The sequence below is a fragment of the Ananas comosus genome, linkage group 22, assembly GCF_001540865.1.
Source record: "Ananas comosus cultivar F153 linkage group 22, ASM154086v1, whole genome shotgun sequence".
Classification (NCBI taxonomy): Eukaryota; Viridiplantae; Streptophyta; class Magnoliopsida; order Poales; family Bromeliaceae; genus Ananas; species Ananas comosus.
In genome coordinates, this window is record NC_033642.1 from 9,293,762 (window position 1) to 9,307,799 (window position 14,038).

The 14,038-nt window shown below is 35.3% G+C and overlaps 2 protein-coding genes across 5 annotated transcripts; both read left to right on the forward strand.

Annotated features, from left to right (window-relative positions):
- Positions 2,410-8,204, forward strand: LOC109727602 (acyl-CoA-binding domain-containing protein 4-like). Of its 2 annotated transcripts, XM_020257762.1 has the most exons (16): positions 2,410-2,543; positions 2,714-2,809; positions 3,697-3,821; positions 4,039-4,116; positions 4,234-4,353; positions 4,428-4,494; positions 4,903-4,964; positions 5,061-5,200; positions 5,310-5,436; positions 5,849-5,963; positions 6,080-6,168; positions 6,551-6,634; positions 6,948-7,274; positions 7,365-7,424; positions 7,518-7,702; positions 7,912-8,204. In XM_020257762.1, exons 2-15 carry the CDS (start codon positions 2,794-2,796, stop codon positions 7,689-7,691), a joined length of 1,584 nt encoding a protein of 527 aa, XP_020113351.1. In that variant the 5' UTR covers positions 2,410-2,543; positions 2,714-2,793; the 3' UTR covers positions 7,692-7,702; positions 7,912-8,204. The 2 variants fall into 2 exon arrangements, with proteins under 2 accessions (XP_020113351.1, XP_020113352.1); XM_020257763.1 differs by lacking the exons at positions 2,410-2,543; positions 2,714-2,809 and having other exon boundaries at positions 3,763-3,821; positions 4,190-4,353.
- LOC109727718 (50S ribosomal protein L9, chloroplastic) lies at positions 9,194-11,956 on the forward strand. Of its 3 annotated transcripts, none has more exons than XR_002220820.1 (7): positions 9,194-9,424; positions 9,517-9,644; positions 10,061-10,106; positions 10,266-10,363; positions 10,701-10,748; positions 10,843-11,028; positions 11,710-11,956. XR_002220820.1 is itself a non-coding variant. In XM_020257898.1 (6 exons), exons 1-6 carry the CDS (start codon positions 9,278-9,280, stop codon positions 10,961-10,963), a joined length of 588 nt encoding a protein of 195 aa, XP_020113487.1. In that variant the 5' UTR covers positions 9,195-9,277; the 3' UTR covers positions 10,964-11,231. The 3 variants fall into 3 exon arrangements, 1 of the variants encoding a protein (XP_020113487.1); XR_002220821.1 differs by lacking the exon at positions 11,710-11,956 and adding an exon at positions 11,244-11,334; XM_020257898.1 differs by lacking the exon at positions 11,710-11,956 and having other exon boundaries at positions 9,195-9,424; positions 10,843-11,231.

A 14,038-nucleotide genomic window follows, 5' to 3' on the forward strand; every position in this document is an offset into this window, starting at 1 on the left:
TGGCTCAAAATCAACGGCTGAAAATAAAAATCTTACAAAATATGATGATATGACATTAAAATTTTAGATCAAAGTTATTGATCTTGTTTTATATGGTATAAAGAATTTTCTATCAAAATTTCATGTGATTTGGATATTTCTACGCCGTTAAACTTGCAGCCGGCTCACCACGGCCGTTAAAATTATTGATTTTGAGCCCCTTCGATCACTAGGCAAATGATATCGAAAAATCACAAAATTTATTTTCTAGGTACTTCAAATACTCTAGATCAACTCTAACGGAGCCGATCATCGATTCGAAAGTCCGAACATCGAAAACAACTTGGAAGCACGGAGGGCTTCGTGCTTCCAGAAGCATACCAGCCCACTCTATATAGTGCTATTATACACATATCTACTTTATATTCAAATCAAATTCATTGTATCTGGTCAAATTCGATAAGTAAAAAATAAACAAATTCCATAGCTACCGCCGTTCATATTTAGGTAACAAATTAAAGGACGTGTTGTCGAAAAAAAAAAAATTTACTAAAATTTGGTGTGTGGAGCATGCTATATTAATTGGATATTGTAAATAAAATTCTGCAGCTTTGTCGCGCGACAAAATTAGCTAACTTTAATCCCAAACAAGCTCTTAATTATACGAGCACAATCACGCACTAAATACACTTGGAGAAGCAAAATAAAAGGGTAATATTATTAATAGATCTACTTTTCATATCATCAGCTAGATTCATTAAATTTGATTAGATTTAATTTATTTGATCTGTCTAACCGTCTCTGTTACTTAAGAATTAAAAATAACTCAGCAAATCGATAAATTTAGCTAGTTAATGCCTGGGGAGATACATCAAGCATAAACACTCACTTGATTTCTCATTCATATTGAGATTATATATATACTTTGTCTCTATTATTGGCTTTGCCTCTCTATATTAGGAGTCAATGCCTCTCTCTCTCTCTCTCTCTCTCTCTCTCTCTCTCTCTCTTGGATTGTAAGTACTTAGCTTTGTTAATGGGCAACCACTAATAAAAAGCCTTTTGATTGGTGGGTAAACTTATTCCTTGGGTGTTACACCATGTGCTACAAATAATCTTAATTTTTTTTTTAATCTTGTGTGAGGCCAACTAAGTGTAAGCTAGGTGGAGGAGTATGTATAGTCCAACTTAGAATTAATGCCTTGCAAAATGGCACTAAACTAAATCGAAAAAGTACACAATGGGATAGCTTCTAAATTAAAATCAAGATGATAAATTTTTTTTTAAAGAAAATAGTAGCATGCTACTGTTTCATTCAAATTTTTTAATAAAATAAATTTAACTAAAAATATAAAGTAACCAAGTTTGAAACTTAAAACTTTGAATACCAATAATCAAACCTCCTACCACTTACGCTAGGAACGGTCGGTAAAATTGAGTTGATGATAATATAGACGAAAATCGAATGAAATGACGCGATTCAATCAGTTGCCACATCACTCTCTTAATTTGATGCAAGTACATTGCTTTGTAACTAATTTTTTATCAAATTATTGGAAAAATCATGTATGGTATTAGTGTTTAAAGCCCAAATATTAAAAACCTTATCAATTATTGAAAGTTTGAAACTAGAATATTTAAAACTTGAGCTAACCAATAGGATTGGCATTGATCATGTTGCTTACTTTGGCCAATTTGGTGCACATACAACATGTCGCAAGATCTAAGAAAATAATCTCATATCATAGCTAAAAAATATTTAAATAGCACGAAGTGCCATGCACGCTCCCAAAAATATCCCTATTATTATTTATAATTATATAAAGAAGCTACAATACTAGCTTCTCGGATCTATGTCGGGCACTCTCACCCGCTTAGATTTAAGTTCATTAAACCTAAATTTACTTAACACTCTGTTTAAAATTTATAATTAATCCAAAATAAATATATAGGATAAACTTAAGATCAACATTACGAAAGGTTTTCGACAAAGATAAATATATATTGACTCAAACTATTAGAGATGATCTCGACATGTGCAACAATGAATGCGTATTCGCATTATTCAAGCTCGAGTTAGGAACGCTTCAGTACACCAAACTCACTTTGTTTTAAAAGTCAATAATGAATAATGGTTTTTTTGTTCACTAAATGTATAACCCTCTCCAATTTTCGTTGTATAAATATGCTACTTAATTACCATATTTATTATTTAATTTATTTTCTTATTATTATTTACTTTCACTGAATTTTGAGCCAGTAATTTTTTTTTTTTTTTTGATATGTGGAGCCCAAGCCATTCTCGGCCTAAATTAAGTTCGGCCCATATGAGCCTTGGATTGGGCCGAGATGGACTTGGGTAGTGGGCCTCACTTCGGAGGCAGATCCGAGGACTATATATACCCGTACCCGACCCGAAGGCGAGGGATCGGTTTCCTCGCTTCGCCTCTCCCTTCGTCTTTGTCCTCGATCATCTTCTTCGGGTGGAGAGGGGGAGATCGATTTCGCTTTGATCCCCGTCTCAATCTCCTTCCCAAACCCTTCGGCTTCGATCTAGTTGAGAGGTAAAAGATCCGATCTCGGATTCGATCTCATTGTTGCATTACAAGTTGTTTTTTTTTCCGCAATTTTGTGTGGTTTTTAGGAGTCCTTTACTTAATTTGGAGTTTATTTGCAAAATTGTTCGTCATTGAAGTGGTAAAATCGAATTTTGCGGTGTTTTGGATGTTCACAGGATTGTGTTGGGAGACGAGAAAGCTCGATTCCACCACAAACAGGGATTTGATGCACACATTTGGAACCCATTGAATTCAAATGGTCAAGCCAATAGGTTCGATCTTCGATCTCGTTCATTTCTTCATGTGTTTCTAATTTTTTAAATCCAAACACCTCAACAATCTCAGCTTCATGTATAAATGATGCAATGATCCCTCAAGTCCAATTCACTTTTTATTTTTGACTGTATCCGATCCGCTACTCTTTTATTTAACTACTGCTATGTACATCTTTTTCCTGCTCAATACTTGAAGTTTACATGCCATGAACTCAGGGAGCACTATAATGCTTAATAGAGTAGCTTCAGATTCCCGGATACTACTGGACAGAGAGAATGGCCAAATTAATGGCTTTAATTCCACAATTAGGAAATAATTATAGAATAATCAGCTCAATTACCACTTTGCGAAGGAGACAGGTATATTGCCGCACACGTCAGGATTGGACGCACAAATTCGGAACCTATTGAATCAAGACACCAGTCATTAGGTTTCGACTTAGTAGTGTATATGATTCTCTGCTCTTTATTCATTGTGCCAGTTGGGGCTTATATTACACTGATGAACATGTGGGATCTCAAAGCCCGTTTGTGCATGCATGATGTTTGTTATCTGTTTTTTGAGCAGTAGTGGAGATATTAGATTTAAAAGTATTTAAAAGTCCTCGACAATGAATGATTCAGTTGACTTGCTAGTCAGATTTGACCTGGTAATCCTGTTGTTTACAGATATTTCATTGCGCTTTTATAGAAGCGTCATGGGAACTTCTGCAATTATGGGTTCTTTATGCTTTCCCATTTCCCATATGCGTAGCAGTTATATATGATGATTTATCAAGTATATTTGTACATGTTCCGCTTACAAGCTATCTTTGTTCATGGTGATACTGTGATGATCACTCACCGTTGTACCAGGAAATCTAATAATTGTTATCTCCTTTCAGCAATTGGAATGGGAGAGAAAGATGTTAATCGGATCTCAAATGTGACTGATTTTTTATCCGCTGTGCCCTATGATAAGTGGGTTTTAGTTAATCCTGATGATTGGCGCCCGTCAGCTCGCTATAAGGTACAACATTACATGTTTCTCAGCTTTGAATTGCTATTTTTGCCTTTTCATATTGTGACTGGCTATCGGCAGTTACTTTTCTCATCTCTAATTTATTTTCTTTTGTCCGTTCGATAATTTCGTTCCTTCTGTTTCTTTATGAATTTTGTTGCGATATGAGGATGAATAATATATTCTATGTTTGTAGCTAACATTTTCTCATTTTTGGATATGATAGCATGCTGCAGAAGTGGTGCAGGACAAGCTCTATGTGATTGGGGGAAGTCGAAATGGCCGTTATCTGTCGGATGTTCAGGTCTCACGCGCCCATTGAAATCTAAATTGCATATCTCTTGTCACAAATGATAATTGAGTGACAAATTCCACAGGTTTTTGATTTTAGGACTTTGAAATGGTGTGACAAATTCCACAGGTTTTTGATTTTAGGACTTTGAAATGGTCCACTGTAAGCGCAAATATGGATCCAAAACGTTCAAAATCAGACACTGTTATCTCGGATCAAGTTTTCCCAGCATCAGCAGGCCATAGCGTGGTATGAACTTTTTGTCCGAATTCTCATCCCGCTCACTACAGTTTGAGGCTAAATGGAATTGTGTCATTTCACAGGTTAAGTGGGAAAATAAATTGGTAGTTGTTGCTGGTCATTGCAAGGAATCATCCGATACTGTAAAAGGTCTGCTCCAAAAAGATACTTTTCTTAAAAGCATAACTGGTCTTTTTTGTACTTACGAACTATGAGCGTGAATATTTCTGGTTTCATATTATTTAAATTATACTGAATTTTTGTTCATTTAGATTCACTAGTTGACTGTTAACATGACATGCTGATGTGCATAAAATAATACTTAATTAAGACCCTCTTTTGTGCCACAGAAGTCATTGTTTTGCTGATAATAATAAACATTCAAACGATATCTTGCCGACAATATTGTTTGCTTATCCAAACTATTATGGGTATCTCCTTTGTGATAAAAATTTTCATGCCCATTGAATTTTTATTACATGTGGGGGACAAAAACACTTTTTTTTTTTTAACCCCAAAATACTAGCCCTTATTTTTTATTCTAACTACTGGATGCAGTTTGGTTGATTGATCTAGAAACTCACAGCTGGTCTGCTCCAGCTACCAATGGAGAAGCTCCGGTAATTTCTAAAGACTCCTTTTTTTGGATAATGTCAAGAACTTGAATTTGACTCTTCTTCAAAGAATTGAATCTATGCAAAATTTTTCTGTGTCAGATAGCTAGAGGAGGGCAATCTATATCTCTAGTTGGTTCTCTGTTGTTTATGTTTGGCGGAGAAGATAATAGGAGGCGGCTGTTGAATGACCTTTATATTCTTGACTTGAATACTATGACATGGGAAGCAGTAAGAACCAAGTAAGGATATATTTTTCTTGAACTGTGGAGTAAGGATATATTTTTCTTGAACTGTGGTGGCTGCTTTACACACTTAGAAGTTTTGTTAACTTTTTCTATTCTTGAATAGGAAAGCAGCTCCAGCACCTAGGTACGATCACACAGCTGTAGTTTATGCGGACCAGTACCTTTTGATTTTTGGTGGGTCTTCTTATTCTCCTTGTTTCAATGATCTACATCTACTTGACTTGCAAACTGTAAGTCCCCTTCATATTGTTTTTCTTTTAAACCTATATCATATGGTTAGATAAATATTACTAAACATTGATACTGTTAGAACGCATGCCCCAAGTAAGCGACACAATTGTGCCAGATTTCTGCAAACTTATATGCCCTGTTTGATAATGTATTTCAATCCTAGCTTATTTATACTGTTAGAATGCATGCCTGAACTAAGTGACAAAATTGTGCCAGATTTGTGCAAACTTGTATGCCCTGTTTGAAAATGTAAATCGTCCTAGCTTAGCCACCATAGCACCCACTTTCTTCCCCGGACATAATTATGAATTCAATGGATACATAAACATTTTCTTCATGGAGATTAATCGATGCACATATTTATTTGAAAAAAAATATTAGAACTTTACTATAGATAGTCTCGCATTACAGATGGAGTGGTCTCAACCGGAAACTCAGGGTACATATGTAACTCCTAGGGGTGGTCATGCTAGCACCCTTATTGAAGAGAACTGGTACATAGTTGGTGGTGGAGATAATAAAAGTGGTAATTACTTTTGACTCGGAACTTCCATTAGTATTATAGAAGAGATTATGTTTTCTTTTTATTTTTTTGCTGCAATTTAGTTGTTGCATTTCTAACGCCTAAAAGTATGTTTACAGGTGCTACTGAGACAATTGTCTTGAACACATCCAAGTTTGTCTGGTCGGTTGCTGCTAGTGTAACCGTACGAGATCCACTTGCTAGTGAGGTTGGCACTGATGCCTCTCGATCAGATCTAAAAGATAGTTATATATGTACACTTTTAACTATATGCTTCTTTTGAAAGTCAAATATAATGGAGGATTTATTTATTTGAATTTTGAAATATCCAAGGGTTAGAAAGTATTGGGGTAGTCTTATGCAGCCTTAACTGATTTAATAACTATAGAACTTGTATCTTCAGAAACATGAGAACAAAAAAAAATACTATTTTCAATTTTCTTTTTATAGTAAGAATATTCTATGTAGATTATAATTTCAGCCATGCTGTTTCCTTATTTTACTAAGGTTTACATGACTACTGTTAATGCAACATGTTAGATTGGTTCTAATATATTCAAGCATATTACTGGCTTATGATGACTTCACAGGGTCTTACTCTTTCCGCGATGACAGTGGATGGTGAAAATTTTATCATTGCCTTTGGTGGTTACAACGGCAAGTATAACAATGAGGTATGAATTAGAGATCTTATATTCATGGTGGACATAGCAAAACCAAAATCATTAAAACAGTGGAAGCGTATTGGCTTTTGCAAAAGAAAAATCTTTTGAGAATGATGTGTTGTTTTGTTCTTTGGTTGTCTCAAGTGTATCAACATTTCTGATCTTTCACATGTTGCTAATTAAATTATACATCTATTCTTACCATTTCTTTTTATCTCGTTGTTTATTGGACTTGTACTCTGCTTGAGTGCATGTGTAATGTGTGGTTTATAAAATTAGTTGTGACTTTTGAGAACAATAAAAGTTTGTGACTTGTGTACAGATTTATATAATGAAACCCAAGCCAAGGGATACATTACGACCTCGACTTCTCCAGTCACCAGCTGCAGCTGCAGCCGCAGCTTCCGTAACTGCTGCTTATGCTGTAATAAGTGCGAATGATGAAAAAAGCATTGATATCAATACAGTAGATGATTCAGATATCAAAGGAGTACAACCTAATGGTGCCCAGGAGTTTGCTATTAAAGTGGATGAACTTACCACTGAAAAAAATAATTTGGAGTCCAGACTAACAGAAGTAAGAGAAGAGAACTCGAGACTTAAGACCAACCTTGATGCAGTGAACAATTCTTATAGCGAATTAGGAAAGGTACTGTTTGCATTCTGGGAACGAAGAAAGCCTTGTTTTACTTAAATCTCATGCTTATAATCTCTTTTACCCCTATTATTCTTGTCAAAGGAACTTCAATCAGTGCAAGGTCAACTGGAAGCCGAAAGCGCAAGATGTCTCAAACTGGAGGTTGTAAATCTGATTCAGTTTTCATGAATAATTCTCCCTCTATTTTTTTGGATGATTTTTTCTTATTGTTTCAACTCTTGTTTCAAATTGTAGGCCCAAATTGCCTTTGCGCAGAAAAGATTGGAGTCTTTTAGTTCCCTAGAGCATGAGCTCGAAACCCTAAGGCGTCAAAAATCTCAAATTGAGCGAACTGTGGCTCCTGCTCAGAAGCAGAGGTCAGGTGGCATGTGGCAGTGGGTGAGCGGAAGCGCAGAGAATCCTGAATAATAAACAGTAAGGTAATCTTCTTTACTTGACTTAATTAACTGTGCAGTCCGAGTAATTAAGATGGGAAACTGCTAATCAGTTACTTGCAAAAATGTTACCAGCAACTTATTTTGTCCGTCTGGAGATCAGAGTTTGATCGCGATTTGAAAACTCTTTACTATTGGAGTTTTCACTATTGAGAAACTCTTATAAATTCGTCTTGTCATGTTATCCATGCCAGGCGCATAAAGCGATGAACATACGGGAATGATCTGAATATTTTGATCCACCAAGTTGTTTCTTACGATCTTGCGCCAGTCCGATCTTCTTACAATTAGCCGCCTGATTCAACTTCCATAAGATGGTGCAGGGTAAGACAATGTAATTATTTTCCCCCTAATTTATTTGGTGAAGAGTGTGTGTGTGTGTGTGTGTGGGAGGACAATATACTGTTATTCAATTTACTCTGTCATGTAATACAAACTTTTGCTCGATCTTATTCTTGAATTGTTAGTGAGATTTTGATACCGAAAACTGTTGTTTCATGAAATGCTTTCCTCTTAAGATTCATTCTCCTTGCTTCTAACTTCATGCCTTACTATGAATCATCTGCAACTTCGTTTTCGCTCTCGTCGTTGTAGGATGATTTCTAGGCGATTGAATATTTATTTGGTTTATAGATCATTAAGATGCCAATATTTTGAATCAGGAGATAGTTTACTCCTTTGTATTAGGTTGGAGTAGAAAATTCATGCACTCAAGGAGAAATCCACTCCCTTTCCGACATTTTTGAACACTCATGGTCCTCAAACTATGAAGCAGTGTTTGATTAAGGTGTCTACATTAGCGATACATCAATATTTGATCAAATTAAATTAAACTGTAAAACTAGATTACAATAATTTTAAAAATTGAATATAGAAATTATAATAAATTACATTTTCAGGACTAACAAGTTTTCCCTTCGAGGATCAAACAAAGATAAAGTAAACTTCAAATACCACCCATGTGGTTTTATATTTTTTCACTCTGGGTTAAAATGTATCACTTTCGTATTCTATAGTTTTATTTTTTTTGGTTTTTCTCTTCACTAATTTTTTTCGTTAAATCAGTGATAAAGTTAAAATTAAAAGACATTAAAGTAAATATTTGATAAATTATAGGTGTGGTATCCGAAGTTTTTTGTATATGATTTAACGAAAAGTTAATAGAAAGGCTGACGAAAAGAAAAAAATGAAAACACAAGGTACTAAATTGATACACTTTAAATTATAAAATACTAAAATGAGAAAGTGCGAAACTATGTGGATGGTATTTAAAGTTTACCCAAAAAAATATAATGTTGTCTTTTGAAAGAGGGGTGCTGCAGAGCCCGTTAAGACTAATGGACTCTTAAAGGACCAAACCCAACTCAAGCCCAACCCGGCCCAATTCAAACTCGGGATCAAAACTCCAAAAGCAGTAGATAAGGGGGGAGAGAGAGAGAGGGAGAGAGAGAGAGAGAGAGGGAGAGGGAGAGAGAGTGTGTGTGTGTGTGTGTGTGTGTGTGTGTGTGTGTGTGTGTGTGTGAGAGAGAGAGAGAGAGAGAGAGAGAGAGAGAGAGAGAGATGATGGCATCGACCACCGCAGCGCCATCCACCACGACGGTCGCATGGGCAGGGCCGAGTCGACTCGGCGGGTCCCTTCGCCGCTCGGCGGAGACTCGGAAGGTGTTGGCGATTCTCGCCCAGAAGAAGGCCCAGAAGACTCGTAAGGTCGGTTTAGAACTAGAAGAGCCGCTCCAATCTCATACCACCCCCTACCCTTCTACGCCCATTTACCCCCCCTTTTTTTTTTTTTGCGGTAGATAATATTGAAGGAGGATGTGTCGGAGCTGGGGAAGAAGGGGCAGATGCTCGAGGTGAAGGCCGGGTATTATCGCAACTACCTCTTCCCTCTCGGCAAAGCCCAAATCGTCACTCCTCTCTTGCTCAAGTTCGTTCCCATTTTTCCTCCATTTTCAATTTAATTAACATTTCTTTTTGAATATTTTTTTTAGATTCTTACTCTATTGTTTTTTTTCAAAAAGAGTATAATTGTGTAAATTTTGAGGTTTTTTTTCTAAATTTTTTTTTGCTGAATTACGTTGGTGTAGGGTGTAGAACTTACCGATGAATTGCTAAAATGAGAGTATCTGTTTATAGGGTTCCATTTTCTACTTTTGATGCTACAAAACTATTTAGTACAGATTAAAAAAAAAGAAGAAGAGAATTTTAGTGTCATTACTGTGTTAGAACTTAGAATAGACCCCATTTGTTTTTATTCGATTTGCGATTATTATTTTTTGAGGTTACCTCAATTTGTTCTCGACCCATTTCAATTTTTCCATTGTTGTTTCTGTTTAATTTCAGGGAGATGCAAATGGAGGAGAAGAGAATAGAGGCCGAAAAAACGCGGGTAAGGAGAAAGCAAAATCACAACTTTTTCTGTAGTAAACTTCTACTCCTTGCGAATTATCACATTATTGTTTTTTTTTCACGCATTCAAATTAAGTTGTTGATGCATCACTTTCGAGTTTCCTCTTGAGTCGTTGAGTTCGCATTCCGGTTTGATCAGGTAAAAGAAGAGGCACAACAACTAGCCCTAGTTTTCCAAACAGTTGGAGCGTTTAAGGTGAAGCGCAAAGGCGGAAAAGGAAAACAAATCTTCGGAAGGTGAGTTACACAATACAATCCCCGAAGATCTGTATTTGGTTCATGTTAAATATAAAAAAGTATAAAAACATCGTTCTCTATATGCATCAGTTTTTAAATTTAACATGGTATTAGAATATGATGTTTTAAATTCGAATCACTTCAGACTCCTAACATACTACATTTTATCCCATTTAATTCGAGTCCATATTATGAGTCTGTCGAAAAATCTAGAGTCTAGACGTGAGAAAAAGTATTAAATATAAAGATATAAAAACATGGTCCTCTTTCACAATATGTAACGGTTCCTAAGTTCCTCGTACGGATTTTTACCACCTTTTTCTTTAAATTTGCCCAGTGTTACAGCACAAGATCTCGTTGATATAATAAAGGCACAACTCAACAGGTACTTACTTTATCTCTCGAAATCACATCTCATATGTTGGTTTTACGAATAAATAGACTCGATTTATAGTGTTCTTTGCTTGTTGTTGCAAAAGGGATGTCGACAAAAGGATCATCTCCATACCGGAGATCCGCGAAACAGGGGAGTACATTGCCGAGCTTAAGCTTCACCCGGAAGTCACAGCACAAGTGAGATTGAATGTGTTTGCGAACTGAGTCGACCTTTTCGAATCGCTTTCTCTCTGCTAGAGGAATTCGTCGCGAAGCGCTATTCCGACAAAGTAAGTGAACTGCTTCCTGCTACCGACGCCAATATTTTTCATTTCACAAAAGAGTTTTAGTTTGTGCATGCATTCTCATACGCTTGTTAGGAGTGGGTTTTGGTTTTACGGAAATGAACATCTTGGTATCTTCATAGATATGGAGTTTATCTTGTGAAAATCTACTGCTTTATTTTGTTTCTGATAATTCTCTTCTTCTTGTATCTTCTTTTCAGAACATCATCTTGTTCTCTTTGTACAATGCCCTGTTACAATCTCTTTTGGAGATTCTGCTTTATTTTTCCATTTTTTCGCCAATTTTGTTTATTTTCTTGTGCAACTTTCTCAGCTTGATCTGTTAGATATTGAATAAGAAAGGTGAATAATGTATAAGCAATCATGAAATATAAAACCATTTTCTTAAGATGCACCTAGTTTTTCTACTTAATTACTGAAAAATGGAAAATTAATCCATCATCATTTCCAATTGAACATTAAAATCTTGTTTCTAAATCCTAATATATGATACATAATGGATTTTTGGAGCTTATAATTCACTAAATATGAAACTTGCTCAAATTCAAAACTACGCAGGCGTAGTAAAACTTATTTTTTACACAACCACTTAACATTTCCTGTTTGGTTTAGGAGGAACATAAAAGGTAACGAGCTACATTCCGATTTGTTTTTTCTTGTTCTCAGCTTCATCTGCTGCTTCCACCTGTATCTTGGATGCTTGCAGGTCTGCATCGCTCGCTTCTTTTTCGTTTCTCGCTCTCATTTTCTTCACCTATTTATACAAATCTTGCGGTTAGTGATTGAAATCATATTTCATATGCTCATAAGAACAGAAATATTGAGTAAATCACAAACTGCTTGGTCCTGAGACTTCAGCGAACTGATGCTTTTGTAAGTTTAGTTCTTGAGATACTTTTCAAAACTCTTAAAACTGCTTCAATTACCTATATATAAAATCTAATAGGATTAGAACTCTTAACCCAGGTTAAGCATTTTGAGTGGTGATTAGGCCTAAGAGGGTAAAAAAGTTAAGCGTGCTAGGACGGAAGTAGTCCTAGGATAGATAACTTTTTGAAAAGTTAAAGTTGGGACGTCACAGTTGGTATTAGAGTTAATTACCAGCCGAAAGTATGAGATGAATTTTGGCTGAATCAGAGTCAGAATAATAAGACTAGCAAGAGGAGTCTCACATCACTGGGTACTTGTGAGTTAGAACTTGACAAGAATGTCAGGACTTAAATGGAGAGAGATTATGAGATCTCAGATAGTCTTGTATATACAATCTAATAGCATTAGAACTTTTAATCCGGCCTAAATATTTTGAATGGTGGCTAGGCCCAAAAAGTTAAAGGAGTTAAACGTATTAGGACGGGAGTAGTCCTATAATGGTTGACCCTCAGAGAAGTTGGGGCATCACAGTTTTTACCTTTAATTTTTGCCATCTAGTGTTAGAAAAATAACTCTACTTATGGTGGCAATCGAAATACGGAATGAGATTAAGCATGAAGCGCAAATGTGCAGATGCAAATTTAACTTCAGTAGTAAATAAGCATATAAGAACTAAACTGAAACTCCAAAATATTTCTGAAATTTAAAACTTAGAAGAGCTCAAAAACAAAACCAAACTTTAAATTAAAAGTTTGGAAACTAAGGCCTTCATTTGGTATCAACTTGTTTAAAAAAAAAAGAAAATTAAATAACAAAACATATTATTCATTAGTTTTTAAAAAAGATTTTAGATTGAAAATTTTAAGTAATTCACTAATAGTGAAATTTATTCGAGAGATAATTTAGAGGATTCATACATAGGTAGAAAAACAATATTACCTGGGCAATGATGGTAGCTTTGGTTTGTTGCCACCCTTCCCAAATCGAAGTTCCAAATGCCGTCCCCTCTTTCTTCATCTTTGATGCAAAAGACTCTCCCGAGTCTCCACCGTTTCCTTCATCTCGTTCCATTCAATTTTTTTTTTTTTAGTTTTTCAAATCCCTTCACGAAGTTTCTCTCTTTTTCATATATATATATTGTGTGTAATTGTTTTCTGAAAAGGGTGTGTGCTACGTGTCATGTTGGGTTGACACGTGCTTCACTCCCAAGGTTTGCTGGTTATTTTTTTTATATTTCTTTTGTCGAGCGATTATATTCCTTCCAATTGTAAAATATTATTAGTTTCGTTGTATGAGAGCTGGCAAGTTCCGCTGGTATTCGATTTGGAATGAACTCGAGATTGATAGTTTATTTAATAAATGAGACAAGCACGAGGGAGGAGGTAGGATCAGCTCATTCGTATTATTATTGATATAATTTGAATATATATATTTATATAGTATACATTTTTATTATTTAAAATTTAGACCAATCTAAATATAAAGAGCTGTATATTTTGCAAATTTTTGTATTATTAAAATAAATTTTTTATTTTTTATTTTTTTTCCATCTTTTTATCTAATAGTAGGACTAGCAATCTAACTTATTATTTGCGAACAAGTTTGTATTTGGCTCATTGCTAAATAAGTCGAATATGAGCTGAATTTTTCAACTTGATATTTTGACAAGCCAACAAGTAGAGCTCGTTGTTTAAACAAGTGGAATACGAGCTAACCCCCCCCCCTCTCTCCCTCTCTCTCTCTCTCTCTCTCTCTCTCTCTCTCTCTCTATTGTGTTATTAGAAGTACAACAGTCTATTTGCTCATAAATTTGTCTCTCTCTATTGTGTTATTAGAAGTACAACAGTCTGTTTGCTCGTAAATTTTTTTCTCTATTGTGTTATTAGGAGTACAACAGTCTGTTTGCTTGTAAATTTTTAACCATCCATCAACTTTGATGAGTGATTACGGTGAGAGAGAAGAGAAATTGGGGAGAAATTCAGTGTCTCAATTTATCTTCTCTTTAAATTTCTTTCTAATTTCTCTTCTCTCTCTCACCTTAATTACTCATCAAATTTGATGAATAGTTAGAAATTTATATGAGTATAAGGGCCGTTGTGTTTCTAATAGCACGGTAGCCATACTC